The 21364-nt window shown below is 33.5% G+C and overlaps 1 protein-coding gene across 3 annotated transcripts in view; it reads right to left on the bottom strand.

Moving 5' to 3' along the window:
* The window catches only part of LOC114204823 (cadherin-10), a 116820-nt gene extending 97224 nt beyond the window's left edge, over window positions 1-19596 (bottom strand). For 2 of the 3 annotated variants that reach the window (XM_028098026.2, XM_028098027.2), the window contains exon 1: window positions 19366-19596. In XM_028098026.2, the coding sequence (XP_027953827.1) occupies window positions 19366-19596 (231 nt within the window). The remainder of the gene's footprint in view (window positions 1-19365) is intronic. The other variant, XM_088023718.1, reaches the window with a different exon arrangement.
* Window positions 19597-21364: the final 1768 nt, after the last annotated feature.

Below are 21364 nucleotides of genomic sequence, written 5' to 3'. Positions count from 1 at the left end.
CCAGCTCAGAATCTATATAATTATACTAGACTAAGAAAAAAAAAGGACCAAAAGATATAAACAAACAAACAAACAAACAAAAAAGGTCATCAGAAAATTATGACGAAACAAGTATGAATTTTTTTTACAGTGTAACACAATTGATGTAGAATTACAAAATATCATACAGGTACTAATTAATGCAGCAAGTTTTTTTTTTTTAAGCTACATAAAAATGATAAACACAACATGCATGATAACAGGCATGAATGGTTAAAAAACTGTAACAAGAAAATGTGTTTCTCTATAAAAAAAAAGTCCAAATTATTGACACAAGAATTGATAGAAGATATTCCAATAACACAGAAGAGGGCTAAAATATACACAGAATTTAGGAAAAAAAGAAAAAAATAAAATGGAAAAAAAAAGGGAAGGTAAGAGTGGAAACAACAAAAGAGACAGTAGAACTTTCTATAAACAGTAAACAAAAGAGAAGTCTAGACAAAGAAAAACAAGGAAAATGCATTAGAAAGATTAGATAGACACATCCAATAAAAGTTTGATATCCAAAATATACAAAGAGCTCTGAAAACTCAACAATAAGAAAACAAACAACCTAGATAAAAATGTGCCAAAGACATTAAAAGATACTTCACCAAAGAAGATATACAGATGGCAAATAAGCATATGAAAGTATTCTCTACATCATATGTCATCAGGGAAATGCAAATTAAAATAGCAAAGAGATACCACCACACATCTATTAGAGTGGCCAAAACCCAGAACACTGACAACACCCAGTTTTGGGGGGATGTGAAACAACATGAACTCTCATGCATGTTGGTGGGAATGCAAAATGTTATAGCCACTTTGGAAGACAATTTAGTGGTTTCTTACAACAAAATCTTCATATGATAATCCAGCAATCGTGTTCCTTGGTAGTTACCCAAAGGAGTTGAAAACTTATGTACAACCAATACACAGATGTTTACAGCAGTTTTATTTATAACTGCCAAAACTTGGAATCAGCCAAGATGTCCTTCAATAGATGAATGGATAAATAAACTGTGGTACACTCAGACAATGAAATATCATTCAGTACTAAAAAGAAATGAACTATAAAGGTATGAAAAGACATGGTGAAACCTTACAAAAATGCATATTACAAAATAAAAGAAGCCAATCTGAAAAGACTACATACTGTTTTATTCCAACTAGATAGCATTTTTGAAAAAGGTAAAACTATGGCAAAAAGATCACTGGTTGCCAGTGTTAGGGGATGGGGACAGATAAACAGATGGAGCACTGGGGATTTTTAGGGCAGTGACATAGTCTCTATGATTCCATAACGGTGGATACATGTCATTATACTGGCCCAAACCCATAAAATGTACAATATAAAGAGTAAACTATAAGGCAAACTATGAACTTGGGATTATTAGGATGTGTTGATACAGGTTCATCAATTGTAACAAACATACCATTCTGATAATGGGGCAACTGTGCATGTGTCTATGCGAAATATCTGTACTTCTCAATTTTGCTGTGAACCTAAAATTAAAATATGAAAGGGAATAAATAACAAGAAAAACTTTACAAGGGAGATGCCATTTTTATCCAACCATCATAGCTGTCCCCAGTAACAGGATACATTGAAATATTGTGCCACCTGATAGGACACAATGAGAGCAACATCACTTCTGTGATCTCCTGCCAAAGATGCATAACCTAAATCTAATTAGGAGAAAATATCAGACAAACCCAAGCTGAAGGACAGTTTACAAAGTAACTGGCCTGTCTTCTTCAAAGGTGTCAAGGTTATGAGGTCAAAGAAAGATTGAGAACTGTATCAGAAGACAGAATGAAACCAAAGAAGCATGAAAACTAAATGCAATGTAGAACTGTGAGGTGCATCATTTCGTTATAAAGGATGTCACTGGGAAAAGGGGCAAAATTTGAATGGGACCTGAGGTAGATGTTTGTAATGCAGTAGTGTTAATCACAATACAACCATTAAAATAAGGAACCTGTGTAAGAGAAAGCCTTCGTTTGAAGAAAATAACGGCTAAATTTTTCAGATGTGGAATAAAAAGATTTTGAGAGGGAGAAAAAAAAAGAACAAAAGAGGTTGTTTCCAAGAAGAGAATCAGGAAGAAAATTCAGGTAACAAAACAAATAAATACTTTAACTTCATAAAAATAATCAAATTGTGTAGAGATACATACTCAAATGGCTACATGCAATATATACTAGGAAAAATATAGTTGAGACTCATAATAAAACTCTTAGAGACTTGCCATTTTCAAATATGGTAGAGAAATTGCTTGGAAAAACTTGGGTTGAAAACAACTTAAAATGCTGGAGAGAATATGAACAATGGTAAAAGTAATAAATTGGTAAAAGTAATAAAGACAAGATGCAGCAACGAAATCTAGTGGAAAGTAAAAACCTAGACTAGTTAGTACAACAACAGATCACAAAGCTGCTTTTTTTATGAGAATATGTTTATACAGGAAAATTCATTTTTCAGTTCTGTGGCTTGCTTTGGATAACAGGCACACTATTCAATGCCAAAGATATAGATTCAACATACAAAAATCAAACAGCTACGAACAGTTTCTCATGCTATGGAACTGGAGAAAAATTTACCTTAAGTGAAGCTCTAGGAATAAAGGAAAGTCAATGCATACATAATAAAAGTGAAGATAAAACAACTGACCAGGAGAAGCTCTGCCTAAAGCCTGGCCCTCACCAATATTTTGAGACAGATTAAAAATGTGCTAGTAAACCAGAGAACTCCGAGATAAAAACTTTGTCTGACTGAAAGCAGTCAGACAAAAATAGTTTAGTTACCATCAAAGGGGAGGCCAACTGTCAGCTGATCTCTCAATAGCAACAATTCATTAAAAATGCAGGAGACAGAAAAATGTTACCTGAGGTGGTTGCCATTCTCAAATTCTATACCCACAAAAATTGACTTGTTAGCACAAGGCCAGAACTATCATCAGATAAACAAAGCTGAAGATATCATTACCAGTGTGTGTATTAATAAATATTAGGGCAACTGATTCCTAAACGAATGTCTGAGATCTATGAAGAAACAGTGAAGAGAAGGCAAAATACATAAATCTAAAGCAAAGAAGGAACATAAAAGACAATGATAGTATAATTCATGTTGGAGATGAAGAGCACTAACGTATTCTGTGATACTTGTACAATCCAGCCTCTAGTTCACCTTACAGATTAAAGAAACTCTTAAAGTTATTTTACAACAATAGAAAAGAGTGTGAGAACCTGCCATAGCATAAAAAAATAAAAGATGCTCACTCCGTATCATGTATATGATGAGAAGAATGTAAGCACTATTCAAATTACTCTTTCTTAAAATAAATAGAACACTTTAATTCTCAATATTTCTAATCTTTAAATTATAGCAGACTCAGTAATATTACTTTTATATTTTTTCATGTCCTATAAATTTATAGCAAATATTAGAAGGGTTTTTTTAAAGCTTTGACAAAAAATAAAACCATTCAAAAGTTCCAGAACAGTTGTAATTTTACTCAGTGATTACTAAGAACACACTACATGGTTTAAGCTTGCATAGACATTTTTATAGTCCCATACCACCATGCAAAAAAAGGTCTTTCTGTATTGTTATCCCAAACAAACCATGAACACAGGGCCAATGCACATTTTGTGTGTATGTTAAGGGGCAGATAATAAATATTTCAAATTTGAAAACCACATACAGTCCCTATACCATATTCTTCTTCTCCTTTTTTTGAAAACCCAGCCTTGAAAACCTGTTTAAATTATGTTTATTTATGTCATGAGCTAAAAGCCAGCCATCTGGAATTAGGTCATCAAACATAGCTTACAGACTTCTGCACTAAGATAACAAAATGAAGAGTTACAGCTAATAAGCTGAAACAAAAAGTAATAATGCAGGATTATAAAAAAATCAATTTCTTCAAGAGGAAGTATAAAAAGAGAAAATTAGCAACAAAACCAGAGAGTACAAATAGAAAAAGCAGGATGATAGACTCAAACCTAAACATGTCAATATCATATTAAAAGTAAATTATCTGAAAACCTCAATATATAACTTAGAAATGCATAATTTTGAACTTTTACCAAGAAAGTCTCTCCACCAGAATGAAGAATAACTGTAAAAAAGGAGACTATTTTCAAGTAAATTTGTAATAGTTATTCAAACTGATCTGAGATAAAAATGTAAACTTGGCCCTCAGTACACCGTGCATCCTCAGTCGGAAATTTTACAGCAGTCTATGGCTCCATCTTTCTAAGAATTAATTAAAGGTATTTTGTCTAAAAATTAACAAACATTTGACTCTATTTGTATTCCTTTAAAATGTTTTGTGTTGTGTCAAAACATAAGTTTTAGGAAGGTCAGAACTACATCTGACTTGTCATGCTAGATCCTTAGTTTCTAACACTAATACTGTTGGGAGTTTGGATAGGTTTCCATCTGTTATTTTATAAGTAGTATTTCTGTAAACATTTTTTTGGAATTAATAACTTCTAAATTGTACATTTGCTCAGGCCATGATATGATGCTGAGAATGACACCACTTGACCTCTGTGATCTTCAGAATCCCCAAAGCCCATAACCACAGTCTGCTCTTGTGAAAAATATCAGGATAACTCAATGGATAGATATTCTACCAAATACCTGATTAGCACACCTCAAAAATGTCAAAGTCACCAAAACAAAAGTAGCATGAGAAACTTCCACAGTCCAGAGGAGCCTATGAATACATGATAGCTAAATGCAATAGGGTCTCCTATTAGGATCCTGGAAAAGAAAATGGTCATTAGGAAAGATATAATGAAATCTTAGTGAAGTATGGAGTATAGTTAATAATAATGTATACATATTGTTCATTACTTCTGACAAACGTACTGTAGTCATTTAAAATCTTAACAATAGTGGAATCTGGGTGTGCAGTTAATAGAAACTCTCTACACTTTTGCAACTCTTCTGTAAAACTAAAATAATTTTTAAATAAAGCAATATTTTTTTGGTCTTTTGGGGACTCCCTTCTGCATTACTGTTTTGTTTCTTCCAAAAAACTATTTAATAGATGGCAAAAATGCAATTCACAGAGGCTAAGAAGGAAAGAGAACTTGAGTATCCCTATGAGGGTTAAGGAAAATAAGAGTCCAGGTTTCTTTACAATAAAACTACTTATCATAGGGTATTTTTAATGAATTCTAGCTAACATTCATGAAAGCAATAATTCAATCACACACAAATTATTCAAGGTAATGGAAAAAGTGGTAATATTTCCTATCTCATTTTATGTGATTATCATAACTTTGATATCTAAATATGGTAGGAATACACCCAAAGCTATTTCACAGGGTGATATCTTGGATAAAAATACATGATTTTACAACAGTAAGATTTTAAACAAAATAAGAGCAAATGGAATACCATAATGGAAAGCTATTATATCATTGCCAAATGTGCATTTTTTCAAATCTACAAGTTAAGTTCAAATAAGAAAAATCATTTAAGTTAATCCCTCAGATTAATATATTAAAGGGAAAATAAACAACTCAATAGATACATAAATATGTTTGATAGCATTTCATATTCACTTATGACTTAAAAACAAAGCATACTAGGACAAAAAAGCAATCTTTAGCATAATAAAAATATTTTTTAAAAACAACCCTAAGAAACTTCACAATTAATAGTGAAATGTTGAACTCTTTAAAAAAATCATGAACAAAATAAAGACGCTCCCTTTCATATCCTTTATTCAATATATCATTAGAGTTTTCTTCAGTGCAGAAAGACAAAAAAAAAAAAAAGCTCCTTTTTTTTTTCTTGATCCCATTAACATTCTCTCCTGCTAGATACTGCTGCATACATTGCTCCTTGTTGAAAGACTTTGTGAAGTTACTGGCATGAACTTACTCCAATTTCTCTCTCTTCACTCCTTTTTAAATCCACTGCAATAAGAATTCTGAATGACCATGTCATTGAAACCATAAGACAAGTTCACCTATAATCTCCAAAGTTAGCATTCAATTCAAAACTCTCAAATGCTTGATATTCCAGCAGCTCTTTACATAATTAATTCATTCTCTTCTCCAAACATTTTCTTCACCTGTATTCTAAGACCCCCAGGCTCTTAGTGTCCCTTGCAGTTCAAGGAATAGTTGTCCTCCATTGCATTTGTTGGTTTTTCTTCTCTCCCTGCATATCCTCCTCTACCTCACATGTATCTTAATGTGGGTTTGCCCCTGAAAACAGCCCTACATTCTCTTTTCTCATTACACTCACTTTCTTGATATCAGACAGTCCCATGATTTTAAATATCACCTATATGCTCATGACTCCTAAGAGGTTCCAGCTTGAAAGTCTTGGGGGCCTGGGTGGCTCAGATGGTTAAGCGTCTGCCTTCAGCTCAGGTCATGATCCCAAGGTCCTGGGATTGAGCCCCGCATTGGGCTCCCTGCTCCTTGGGAGCCTGCTTCTCCCTCTGCTTCTTTCTCTTTCTCTCTCTGTCTCTCATGAATAAATAAAAAAAAGAAAGAAAGAAAGAAAAAAAGAAAGTCTTTCCTGAACTTATATAAACTCTCAAAACTCCATTTGTTTTAATAGATCTAAAAGATAAACTCTAGTTCTTAGTCCTATTGCTCAGTTACTTCAAGTAAAAGCAAATCCATCTTTCCAGTTGCTTGGGCCAAAATTTTTTGAGTCATACACAACAATCCCTTACATTCCATGTATAATACTGCAGAAATGTCTCTTGTATCAACTTTAAAGCCAGAAGCCAGAATGGCATTTTTAAAATGTAATTCATTTAATTCTAGTCTTCTGCTAAAAATCTACAATATCTTCCCATTTCACTCAGGGTAAAAGTCAGAATACTTACAAGGTCCTGTCCACACACAGCTCCCTCTTGCTGCTGAAACAAATCCCCACAAGCTCAGTAGTTCAAAACAACACAAATTAACTCTCCTATAAATCTGGAAGTCAGAAGTTTCAAATCAAGGTGTTGGCAAGGCTCCATTCTTACTGGAGGCTTCAGGTACTCCTCAAGGTTTCCAGATTCTGGAGGCTTTTTGCACCCCTTGGCTTGCACTGCTCCCTCCATGTTCAAAGCTCATCACCCTAACCTCGAGTTCCACTGTTATATCTTTTTTCTGACTCTGACCTTGCCTCTTCCCATGTGATGACATTGGGATCACCTGAATAAAGCAGGCTACTCTCCCAATTTCAATGTCCTTTATTTCATTATAGCTGCATAGTCTTGTTTTGCTATTTAAAATAACATATTCACAAATTCTGACAATTAACATGTGGATATCTTTGGGGGCCAATGTTCTGTCTACTCTCCTCTACAAGATCTGGGCATCCCATTACCTCTCAGTCTTCCTTTTCCACCACCTGTTTCTTGTTCCTTTGTTCCATACTCACGTTCTTGCTATTCCTTGAATATTCACAAGGAACCTCCTGATTGGAGTGTTGCAGTAACTATTTCTTCTTCATGCAAAAAAAAATACATATATATATGTATATGTATATGTACATGTATATGTGTGTGTGTATATATATTCCACTGATAACTGCTTAGTTACCTCTTTAACTTCCTTCAAATCCTTTGCTCAGATATCACCTTCTCAGTGAGGAAGTATCTGACTACCACCTGCTATGTCTCATCCCCCAAAATTCTTCATCCCTTGTTTTATCTCTTCTTTTCTGATGGCACTCTTCATCTTCTAACATATCATAAGAGTAATAGATGCTTTGTTTATTTTAAATTTCCTTCATCTTCCACTAAAAATGTGAGTTTCATGACATAGGATGTGTGTCTTTTATTCAGTGATGCGATCTAGTGAAATAAGAGGTGCCTGATCCACACACATTATGGATTTGAGGATGAAGTAATCCCTAAGAAAAGAACAGATGACTTGGAGAAATAATTGATAAAACACTTGAAAAATGTTTTCACAGAAATGAAATCTCACTATTATTTAGGAAAATGCAAATTAAACCACTAGATTTGGGGGGGGTAAATAACAAGTTTGTATGTCTAGAGTAATGGGAACTCTCATATACTGCCAGTGGGAATATGTGTGGGTTAAAATTTAGGAGACTAATATGGCACTATCTGGAAAAACTGAAGCGAGACACACAGCAGTTTTACTCCTAATTATATACTCCAAACTAATTCAATATACATACATATTGGGATGCATGTTCAGATGTTCAAAGAAGCATTGTTAGTGATAGGTAAAGCTAGAGGGGAGGAACAACATCATAGGTCCATAATTAATAGTATATCACTAAATCCAAACATATTTATATAAAAAGATCCTCTGCATAACAATATGGGTTAATTTCATAAACCTACATGAGCAAAAGAAGGAAGACACAAAAGAATATATGAACAATGATTATACCCAATTTCAGAAATATTTAAAACTCTATTATTTTGTTTAAGAATGGCTACATAGAATTTCAAACTGTAAAGAAAAACAAGGCATTATTAACACAAAATAAAGCTTCTTGACACCTTTATAAGGGATAAATGGTGTTGTTAATACATCCATAGAGAGGGTTTCATAAGGCTAGCAATTTTCAATTTCTATTGGTTTATATTTATTCTTTAAAGTGTAGATAGGTGTTTTATTCAATCTTCTGTATGGATTACATTGGAAAATTGAAAAAAAATAAAGATCAGTTAATAAGAACTCACAGATAAAAAACCTATCTTGTCAGTAGAAAAATTGGTAAAAAATATAAACACTCAAATAAATGGGAAATGCTTTAAACACAAGAAGAAATATTCATCCTTATTTAAAATAAAAGAAATATGTTTTCATTCATAAGACTGGAAAAATTTTAAAATGATAATTCAAAGATTGGATACAATTATGGAGAAATAGTTACTTGCATCCATTGCTGTTGGCATGATAAATTGAAACATCATTGGAGAGCAATTTTGCAATACCTATGAAAGCTTAAAATTTCTCAAGACTTTGCTTCAGCATCTCCACTTTTAGTCATATTCCTAAAGATATATTAGCAATGTGTGAAATAAACTTCCTATTATTATTAAATGATTTTTTAAAATAACTAAATGCCTGTCAAAAGGACAATGATAAAACAAATTATGATACATCCACAGGAAAGAATACTATGCAGCTACTAAAGTTTTTTTTTTTTTTTTAAGGAAGCATATCTTTATGTACTGAAACTGAGATTCTCCAGTCATAATTTTAAGTTGAAAAAACACATTATATAAGATTGCATAAAGTACATCACCATTTATGTAAAAACATACATCATACATGTGTGTTTACAAAGTTCTATAATGTCTCTTGAAACATATACCCACTGCCAAAAAGCACCTGGGAAATGCAACTGGCTCTTAGGAAGAGAACTATGGATGTATGAGGACTGTGGTGGGAGTCTTAGTTTTAAATGAATACTCGATTTTACCCTTCAAATTTTATACAAAGTGAACGCATTATCCATTCCATATATAAATTAAATAATAAATACATGACAATATAAATTTGACATTTCTATAATATGGTAGAAATATCCCTGAGGTACCTGGGTGGCTCAGTTGGTTAGGCATCTGCCTTTGGCTCAGGTCATAATCCCAGGGTCCTGGGATTGAGCCCCATGTCAGACTCCCTGCTCAGCAGGGGGTCTGCTTCTCCCTCTCCCTCTGCCCCTCCCCCTGCTCATGCTCTCTCTCTCTCTCTCTCTCAAATAAATAAAATCTTGAAAGAAAGAAAAAAGAAAGAAAGAAAGAAAGAAAGAAAGAAAGAAAGAAAGAAAGAAAGAAAGAAAGAAAGAAAGAAAGAAAAGAAACAAAGAAACAAAGAAACAAAAAGGAATATTCTTGTTACCTACACAATTTTAGTTTTCTGTTGATATCATTAAGAAAAGTCAGCTAACATACTCATCATTCTACTGCTTAAATAAGAATATAATTTTTTTTTGGTGAGGTAACACACACAATAATTAATAAAAATAAGAATGGTATAGGGACACCCGGGTGGCTCAGTTGGTTAAGCGACTGCCTTCGGCTCAGGTCATGATCCTCAAGTCCCAGGATCAAGTCCCGCATCAGCAGGGAGCCCGCTTCTCCCTCTGACCCTCGCCCCTCTCATGTGCTCTCTCTCTCTCTCAAATAAATAAATAAAATTTAAAAAAAATAAGAATGGTTTAATGAGGAGTAATAGGGGTTAGCATATACTCTGGAGTCATACTTTCTGGGTTACAACTCCAGCTCTACAAGTTCCTTGATTGGTGCCCATAGAAAACTTATTTAGACAATAAGGACATATTTTTCTTACTTGTAAATGAGAGATAATAAAAAACTACCTGATGTGATTACTAGAATATTAAGTAATCATAAATAAAACAAATTTTATAATCATCATTATCAGGATATACCAGGGTATTTCAGATTATTATAAATTATATCATAAAACTATATGTAATAATATTTACACCATTTTTTGGTTCCAGAAGTATGTTAAATATTAGTGGAAGAAAGGTGTTGGTTGTTTTTAATTGTTTTATTTCTGTTGGTGATTTAAGTGAGAATACTCTTTTTGTTTGGTGATTATGATTATGTGTGATGCTGTCAGTTTAATAGATATTTTCAATTCTAATGTTTTTAAATTTTTTTTAAGATTTATTTATTTATTTGAGAGAGAGAGAGAGAGCACAGAGGGAGAGTGAGAGGGAGAATCAGACTCCCCGCTGAGCAGGGAGCCCGACGTGGAGCTCAATCCCAGGACCATGGGATCATGACCCAAGCCGAAGGCAGACGCTTACTCTACTGAGCCACCCAGGCACCCCTTCAATTCTAATTTTTAATAAGGAAAGTGAGTGCATCTGTTGTGCACATTCACATCCTCTCTTTCTGTCCACATCATAATATCCTATCTCTAGCTCTTCATCATTTCAAAATATCTCTCACTCTTCACTTAATTTGTCTAATTGATTACATGCCTATGAGAAACTGTGTGTTGCCTTTTTCTGTCTAAACCAAAGCTATCTATCTGACTGCCATTTGTCTCAGATTATTAGAATAACTCTCTCCTTGGTCCACACTGTTTAAGTTGTTACACTTGTCTTTCAGTTGCATTTGCTTTACACAACAAGATTAGTTACCTATTCCTTGGAGCTTTTTCTCTCGTTTGGTCTCTATAATAACCCTAGTCTTGCTCCTCTTCCCCACCACCCAGCTTCTTCTCTGCCTCTACCTCTCTGTTACTCGATTTTTAATCAAAAGTCATGTCCTTGTCTTTACTTTACCTCTTTATTGTTTCCCTTCAACTCAATCACGGATGCAGAAGCTCGGTCCATTCATGACTCACAACTCCATCCTTCTGCTCTGCTAGACTCAGAGTACTCAAACACATACATACAAACTAAATTTGGTGCTCGATTTGATGTAGGTTTGTGACAAAATTGGTGTCAAGGAAAATTGAAAAACTCAGTGGTCTCAGAGCTTTTTGGGGGGTACTTGGAAGACACAACACTGAACTGAGAAGTTCACTGATGGAATTTAAGCTAAACAGCAGCCAAAATAGGAAATGTTCCTCTAGAAAAATGTCTATAATAGTACATGTTCTTACTTGGTAGAATTTCCTACTTGGTAAAATAATTTTAGTACTGGGCTGAGAGTTAACATCTTAATTTAAAATTCTAAATTTAATAGTTTTATATAATCCATAAACACATAAAGTATGGTTTAAAATGTGAAGTTAGTGAAAGAATTTTACCTAAAGAGGGAATCTGAAATGTACATAAAATACCCTTTGCCTATTGTAGATTTGGGTTCTAAAGAGAGAACCAAAGGTGTGTATATCATAGTCCATCAAAATTACTGCTCCCTTTTCTTTTTCTTTTTTTTAAAGATTTATTTATTTATTTCAAAGCTAGAGAGAGAGCACATGAATGCGTTGGAGGGGGGCAGAGGGAGAGGGAGAGAAGTCGACCCCACTGAGCCAGAGTCCCACACACGCACATGGCTTGATCCCAGGACCCCAAGCTCATAACCTGAGCTGAAATCCAGAGTCAGATGCTTCAACAACTGAGCCACCGAGGGGCCCCTGCTCCCTTTCCTAAATTTAGTCCATCTACATGGAAACTTACATGTTCATACTGTTCTTTATTTTAGCTTTTAGTTACAATTATGAGAAGCCATGGAACAGTTACCCAATTAACATCACAATAATAATGGCAATAGTAATAATAATGATAATAAAACAAAATATCAAGGTTAAATAATATTCTTTAATAAAAAGAATGTAAAAATGTAACTACATTATGTGAAAATTTAAGAATTCACTTCAGAAAATTTATTAAAGTGTCCCTTCCTTTTCATGTGTTCATAAGAAGCAACTGAGAATGTGAATATATGAATATATACCCAAATATGAGACATTGATGAGCAAACACTAACATACCATACTACTTTTTCATTTTCTTTACTGAAAAGAACCTTATTCTTCAGTACAATGGGGACAAAATTTTAATTGAATACATAATTATGTATTGTCTCCAAGAAAGAAAATGAGAGGGCTTTGGTAGAAATTCATAATACCGTAATAATAATTTCCCATGCTTCATGACCATTACACATGCACCTGTTACTGATAAATTAAATTGAGATACTTTCTGCTGAGCAAATTTATGTGAGATTTAATACATTTTTTCATCTACAGAGATTTCTCTCAAGTTTTTGCTAAAAGTAATCGACTCAATTTTCACATAATCTTCATTATAAAATAATTATGTTTCTTAAAAGTTTATTTTTGAAAAATGATGGGTCAAATATAATTTAAATTTTTATTTGAATTTGACTATTTTTCTGTAATAGGTAGTTTTTCAAAATTTATTTGGCACAGAAAAATTTTGAGTCATTCTGTGTATCAGTCTATTATTATTTTAATAATATCTACCTCTATCTACTTCCAAGTATTACTAGTCTTTGTGAATTCATTGGCCTAACATCACAGAAAAAAATTAGAAAATAAATCCATAATTATCTTTTATCTAAAATATATTCCAGTAAAAATAAGTTCAAGTGATATAACATAGGGAGGTAGATTTTAAAAGAGGCTATGTGACAACCTGAAGAAAAAGAGAAGCAGCAGCTTCTGTGGGGAGGGATTAATAAAATTGTGAACTTGAGACAGGAATATACAAAAGGAAGGCTTTGGTGGGAAACAATAGATCACAACATTCACAGCATTTCTGAGTTAGTAACTCAGAGGGTGAAACTCAAGGGTGAAAAGACAGAGAATGGGAGGGTAGACTTCCCACAAATCCCTCGAGGACATTATGGGCAGTGGAGTGTGGTAAATGTGTTTAGGTGGTGTGTGTGTGTGTGTGTGTGTGTGTGTTTCAAGAAGGTTGTAAAATGAAGTCATGACATGTATATGTGAATAATCTTGATATTTGGTAACACATCATGTAAATAACAACATGGAAGAGTGTAGTAAACATATGTTATCACTATCAGTAAGAATTTATAAGTAAAAGGATGATTGTGGTTGTTATTTACATATGAGCATCCCATACTTAATTCTATTTATTTTATTTTTTTAACATTCAACATTTGACATTTTGCTATTTTTGCTATATTTTGAAACTGCTAAAAGGGAGCCTATTTCCTCTTATTTTAAATGGGAAAAAACAGAATGCTCGCACATTGACCTAAACGCAAAACCAATTTCCTAAAAAATACAGTAAGACCTGTATAATACGAATAACATGCTATAATGTTAATATGTAAAATACTTAAACCTGTATTACCTGATCATCTAAAGTTTAATACGAATGAATATGGCTTCTCTGTGTGCTTATAAATCGTGGATATATATTCTTTTTGACAGCTTTTGTTATCTTCAAACCACCTATGTGTGGTTTTGAAGTTTTGTCTTCAATGCAAGTGTATCTGGAATGCAGTTCAATACCTTCCATTTAGGAATATTTAATTGCTTTGTTAATATATTATAGCAAGCTTTGAGAATGTAAGCATATTTTCCCCTATATAAGTGCTGGCTGAAATATCATTGTATTGAAAGATATAAACATTGTATGCATTTTGAGAATTAAAAACCAAGAGGTGGTCTGCCTTGAAAACATTATCAAGGTTCTGCAGGGCATGCCCCTATTTAAAAATGTTTTTATCGGGCGCCTGGGTGGCTCAGTTGGTTAAGCGACTGCCTTCGGCTCAGGTCATGATCCTGGAGTCCCGGGATCGAGTCCCGCATCAGGCTCCCTGCTCGGCAGGGAGTCTGCTTCTCCCTCTGACCCTCTTCCCTCTCATGCTCTCTCTATCTCCTTCTCTCTCTCTCAAATAAATACATAAAATCTTTAAAAAATAAATTAAAAAATGTTTTTATTACCCCTTTCTTGAGGATTAGTGTAAAAAGTTCTTAGAAACTCTAATGCATATTTGCTTTATTTTGTAGTCTTTATGTATCAGGGAAATAATGCCTCTGTTCATCCAAAAGTCCAAGCGTCCCTTCATCAGGAAGGTCTATAACCATCTAATCTAAAGGAGTCTCTCCCAATGTTTATCAAATCATCCTGATTTATTTTCTTCCAGGACTTCAATTAATAAGGTCCAAATAGAAAAGAACTGTATACCACCATTAAAATCAGGTCTATATATATTGAACAGCTAAACAATTTTCTGTTGTTGTTTTTGTTTTTTAATGTAGGTCTTTTTGGTCCTGTTTGGGTTTAAAAAAAAATATATAGTCACCTGGAATTTTTAGTTTCAAGAACAATATCATTACCGTTATTAAAATATCAAACTATCTGAAGAGAACATTCAATGTCCATTAAAATGTTTGCAATTCCCTGAACTCTTATGTAGTGTAAGTTTCTCCACATACTCGATTCAGATCTGTTCACCCCAGGAAGACTGCAGTGGGGAGGTTGGGGCAGCTTCTTGTCTCTAGCCTAGTTCCAACTACTCTATCTCCATTGTAACCAGGTTTGACTTGATTGTAACCATATGGCAATAAGGAACATGGTCTAATATGGTGGGCATACTTGGCATTTCTGGTATTCTGTTTAAAGTTGAGTTATTCTTTCATGGATCACATTTTTTTTCAGTTTTTGGAAGATTTCTCTTCTAGAGCACCTTTATTGAGGCATTGTACATCAAAAGACCTCCAAAGAAATAAACAGATAAATAAAAAATAAAAGTACATACCTCGACTCTCCAATCTCAACTTTTAATAACATTGATTTATGTCATGTAAATCCCAAAACTGTTTTATTTCCACTTTAGTTACAAGTACTGTAGAGATAGAACATGGGGATATTTGGCACTTATTTTTCTATTCTTGGCTTTTGGGCTCTGTACTCTATCAGAGATTAAAAGAGCCCATAACTTGCTGCTAGCTTTATTATTTTCCCTTCTATTAAAGGCAGATACTTTGTGAGCAGAGAAATTATATTTTTGCCACTGTATACTTAATAACAGAGTAGTAGTACCTGAGTAGTACACCTTCTAGATAGTTACTGAAAAAATGAATGTATACTTCATTCCTAGTAGCTTTGTGGAGCCCAAGTCTACAAAGAATGATGATCAAGAGGCTGGAGCCAAATGTATGCCTTAAGGATTAGAGAGGACATGAAGGAGAGGAGACCTTGAAAGAAATCTAAGTTTCAAAAAGCAAATAGTCATGGCAACTCTGCAAGGAAGAAATAAAATTATAACTGAGAGCAGATTCAAAAGCAGGAACCCAGAAATAACTAAAGTAAAAATTGAACTGTTTGGGAAAATGTAAACGGAACTGGCAAATTGGGGCAGGATTTCTCTGTCTTGGCACTATTTACACTTACGAACCAGAAAATTCTACAAAAGTCTGACCTGCGCACTATAGGATTTTTAGCAGTATCCTTGGACTCTGCCAACTAGATGCCAGTAGCATCCCCCTTACCTGCCACCATCCGGTTGTTTTCATTATATCAAGAAATATAGAGAGTTACCCTAACTATTTTTAAGTTTTCACTTCCTGGAGTGAATTGTCTTACTATGCTGACTCAGAATCAGGTTTATTGTTACCCAAGTACATTATTAAATTTTTGGTGTTTAAGGACTTTTCTCAGTATCTGGTTTTGATTAAAAATCTAATTTTAACATGCTCTTCTCCACTTGGGAATAATTATATAAAATGCAGACAAAATTTTTGCAGTAAATAAAATTTGTATTTCTCTTAGAACTGTCTTTCTGTTACAGCTTAAAGTAAATTCAAGAGTATCTAGTTTAATATCATTATTTATTTTATTTGAATATTTGAAACCTAGAGATTCAAAATTATTTGTCCAGGGCAACTGAATTAGGCAGTAAGAAACTGTGATTAAAAGTTGTGCTTAAACTAATAAAAATAGTTTATAATCACAATGTTTCTCAAATCTTAAATTGGAAAACTGTAATACAACTATAGAAGGTTGCAAAAGGAAAGCAACATAGTACAGAATTAGATTACTTGAAGTTCAAGTTTTAAACCCCTTGCTATGGAAGGTAAAGTCAATTTTGTGATTATCTCACCGAGAAGGAAAAAAAAAAGAACTTACAACAAATATATTTCGGTTTAGAATGTATTCGATTGAATGATGTAGAGAAAATTTTGATCATTGAGAGCTGAACAAAGAAATGCTTTGAGTTCATTTTTGGTTGGCTTGGTTTCTTAATAACTCTGAGACAAACAGGGGTAGAAACAAGGTTATATCCTAGCTCCTCTGATTGTTGGTTATATGTTTTCCTAAGCTTCCCTTTGCTTTTACCCAGTGAGAAGCAATTGGTTTTTCTCCCTGTTTTAACCTCTTAAGTAGTACTGGGCTTTTATCTGAGAAATTATATGCCATCCATTCTTTATTGAATTTGGTTGGCAAATTGTTTAGTATTTAATTTTTTTTAAAGATTACTTATTTATTTGACAGAGAGAGAGAGTGCGCACCTGCAAGCAGGGGGAGTGGGAGAGGGAGAAGCAGGCTCCCTGCAGGAAGCCTGATGTGAGGCTAGATCCCAGGACCCTGAGATCATGACCTGAGCCTGAGCCAAAGGCAGACATTTAACTGACTGAGCCACCCAGGGGCCCCAAATAGTTTAGTATTAAAAAAAAAAAATGTTCTCCCTCTTCACACATGTACTTTCAGTCTTGTCCTCACACCATCAGTATGATTCTCTCTTCTCTGTTCTTATTCTGAGTTCCCCAAGTATTTCCCACTACAATGGGGTGTCTATCATCTTCCCATATGTCAAGTAATTAGAACATGTATTACTACTACATCTAAACTAACCTAGAGACATTGAATCACTTAGCATCAGTATTACATTCCTACTTTAAAGGTAGTAAAACCAGAAGTGAAATTTCCTAAGGAAAGGATGAATATATAATAAATTTATTGTAAGTACTATTGGAAAGAATATTTAGGGGATTTGAAATTTTTATATTCATCTTAATGTATGTTTATTAAAATATTGCACATTGCCTTTTTGACATATACAGATCTGTATGTTTACATCTAAATAAGGTTTTTAATTTGCTCTTATCAAGCAGAGTAAGGAAGAATAAAATTTGGGTTATGTATCAAGATGCATATATCTCAAGTATTTATCAGCTTTAATTGCCCATAGGGATTTAAATTCTAGACTAGTTTTCCCCACCAGAGAGCCAAGTAGGACCAGATGATTCTGGGAATTCAACTCAGTGCAATGCAGGTCAATTCAACCAACTAAATATTAAGCCCTACTCAGAGAGCTAGAGACAAAGTGAAGTATGAAGTAAAGGTCTTTGACCTCAAAGTGTTGACATTCTTCTGGGAGAGAACAAATAAAAGTACATAAGAAGTCACTTGATTATCATATGAGAGTATATAATGTAATGGTAATTTTTCAGCACTTACTAAATCCTCATTAAAATGCACTAGATGATAGAAAACACATGCAAATAAGTCAAATAAGTGCTAGTTCAGGAAGAACCAAAGCAAACTATTATAGTTTCTTTGGTCTAGATTTGTTATTACATTTTCACATGCTTGCGTTCATAAACGAAAAGTTGCCTGTCACAGCAACCATAAAATTTACGTTAACCCTCTGATCTGAGGCATCCGTCAGATGAGACCTGTGATAAGTCTGGCTATGATGTGCTTTCTCATAAGCTTGCTCAGATTGCTGTTGCTTTTCCTTCTCCTTCTAGTCAACATAACATTTAACCTTTATTGCCATCTTTGTCATACTGCCAGACATTTAAAAAGGACTGAAATAATTGCAACATGAAAAAACATATCCAAGTGTTTTAAAATCAATGAAAAAATACTTCCAAAGAATTGTTTTAAAAATAGTTTTTCTTAGAGGATGAAAAGTTTTAGCACAATTTTAATCATTTGAACAAAGCTATTAAAGTTCAGGTTAACACAAAATTCTCCATCATGGTAATGTATCATAATTTTACACTATTAACAAATGATGTATTAACATGTGATTATATTTATTTTTTTTGCTAGTGTATTTCTCTGTTTTCTTTGATATGTTTTCATATTGTCCATAAAAGTAAGCATGACCATGAACATGAATTCTTTCTTAAGACTTATCTAACTTCTAGTACATTCAGATAGTGCTAAAAAAGAAAACCGAAAATGAATACCATGTAGTATATAGAAGTATTCATTGTTATTTTTCATTCTACTCCCAACCACAACTAATTTTTCTCACTAAATTTATAATCAAATAGGACGAAAACTTGTCTCTGTGCATATATGGCAAATAAGTAAACTACTTCTACCTGCTTGTCTTCTGTTTATTTTTCCTTTATATAAATGTGCCCATAGTGACACTTAAGAAAAACAAATAACACCCATATCTGGAATAAGTTTTCTTAAAAAAAAAAAAGCTATTTTGGGGGGCCTTAGGTCATACTTTTAATGACATTTGCTTTTTCATTCTGTAGAACCTTAAACAACTTTTAATTGTCTTTCCTTCCTTACTGAAATCAAGAGCAATGTGCACTATATATGTAGTCATTTTAAATGGCTATCTTGACATACAGTTTTCTATCATTGATTTCTAACTACAAATTCTAACAGTGCAATTTCTAGTATTTCTTTAGTCCATAAGGAAATGGACAGAATTAATTCTCGCAAATTCAATTTCTACTTTTATCATGCTGGATTTATGTATTCCACAGTTTTTCAAAAATATAATCTGTATTCCATAAACAATAATTGATTTAGGGATATTTAGAGAATCAAATTTCTTAGAACGATGATCTTAAAAACCTTCAAATTTTCCTAAAACATACAAGGAAAGAAGGTAGGTATTTGCCATTTCAATGTAGACTCACCTTGCCCACGTATTGATAATCAGATCCTGTATATTCTTCCAGTAAGAAAAACTGATTCCACATCCAACCACGTTTTTGACGATGCAGAATTTTGCCATCACTCCTAGGTACTCGTGCACCTAAAATTCTTTTCTGGGGTGTGGGAGTCCTTCTGAACATTATCTCTGGAGAACAGAAATGTGGCAGGCAGACCCAGAGTGGAAACAGTACCAAAAGTTGATATATTGTCATAGTTCACTTCTTGAAAATTTCCAACGTGGATGAAAAGAAAGCAGTCTTATTTTACTGGGTTGAATTTTACTGCGTTTCAACTGGTTTCCAACATCTCATCAACGTGTTGGACATGTTTCCAAAAGCTTCAAACAAACAAACAAATAAAAAAAAAAGTCAGTGGACAAATTTTGAATCTTATCTGTCACTTTAAACTTAAAGTGATAAAGATTAAGTAATAGCAACCAAAATATTTACTTTCCCTCTTTTATATAAAATAATGAGTAGTTTTGGGAGACATTGCTTGTCTAGTAACATGTCTAAGTTTATGAAAAGATAATGGTAAATAACTTCTTTCAAACAAATTCTAAGGAAGGGACATATTATACTTTCATTTATTTTTTCTTTTGTCATAACAGTGTTCAAGAATTATAACATGTACATAAAGTGGAGATGTAGTTAATTTTGCATGTCAATTTTTTCAGAGTAACAACATATATGAAAACACTGAAAACAAAATAGTGACTTAAACTATAGAAAACATGTATCTGTTGTGCGCTGCAAGGATGTTTAAATGTTTTTTTATGTAATTATTTATTTTTTCGACTGGGGAGAGGGAGAGAATGGAGGGGTGGGGGGCAGGGACATGTGATTTTATTTGGTTTTATTTTGCTAGCGTGTTTCTCTGTTTCCTGCTTCCTTCAGGTCTTTCTTGAAACCTCCCCTCATATTCCATATGTACGAATATACTACAAGTGCTTTATTTATTTATGGGGATATATCAGTCTCCCTGCTGTTTTGCTACTGTAATAAATGTCTTCAACAGGCTCTTGCACACAGATGATCAATAAACATTTAACTGAACGAATGAATACCCTGGAAGTTGATTCAAAAATCTGAGTACCATTCCCTTTTCTTTTTCTTTTTTTTAAATATTTTATTTATTTATTTATTTATTTATTTGAGAGAGAATGAGATAGAGCATGAGAGGGGGGACGGTCAGAGGGAGAAGCAGACTCCCTGCTCAGCAGGGAGCCCGATGCGGGACTCAATCCTGGGACTCCAGGATCATGACCTGGGCCGAAGGCAGTCGCTTAACCAACTGAGCCACCCAGGCACCCACCATCCCCTTTTCTATATAGTTATGCCCAAACATTTATGTATGGAAATACATATTTTGAAATCACAATTATTTTATTCTTCATTTATATTATTGCTAATCCTAACAATATTATTTTTATTTTAAAATCTTCCCTGTAGATTGTCTCTGTTTGTTTGTTTTCTGTTAGGCATGGATTTTATTTCAGAATCTGATAAAATACTTGTTATAAAAAAGTGGTTTGGGAGCCAAAAGGATTGAATTCCTCTCCTCTATAATGGCAATGCATTCTAAGTACTCCAGCATTGACACTGACATTTATGCTTTCATCCACAACGATCTGTAAGCAGTCTGCTTACTGTTTTTGGTTTTGTTTCATTAAGAAGATTTAAAGGTTAATGCAAACATGCTTTACAAATAAGATTAATAGGAAAGCAGTATTTGAGTGTATTAAATGACAGTGGAGCTCTCAACAGCATTCAACATGACACATGTAAACTGTATTAAAAAAACAACGTCATGTAATGCTATACTTTGAGTATAGAAATTATCTGATACATAAAATGATTTCACATTACAAAGCACTGACTTTACAGAAACTTAAATTGATTGGATTCTAAGTAATAGGAACATTTACCAAAACAGTGTCTTGTCTTTTTATGTAACGGGGCATGACGGATGGTATTCTCC

This window comes from Eumetopias jubatus, unplaced genomic scaffold (genome assembly GCF_037043125.1).
Source record: "Eumetopias jubatus isolate StellerSeaLion01/CBP00866 unplaced genomic scaffold, mEumJub1_p1.0 scaffold_5, whole genome shotgun sequence".
Taxonomy (NCBI): Eukaryota; Metazoa; Chordata; class Mammalia; order Carnivora; family Otariidae; genus Eumetopias; species Eumetopias jubatus.
Note: the sequence above shows the minus strand (reverse complement) of the source record. Positions and strands in the feature narration are given on the sequence as shown.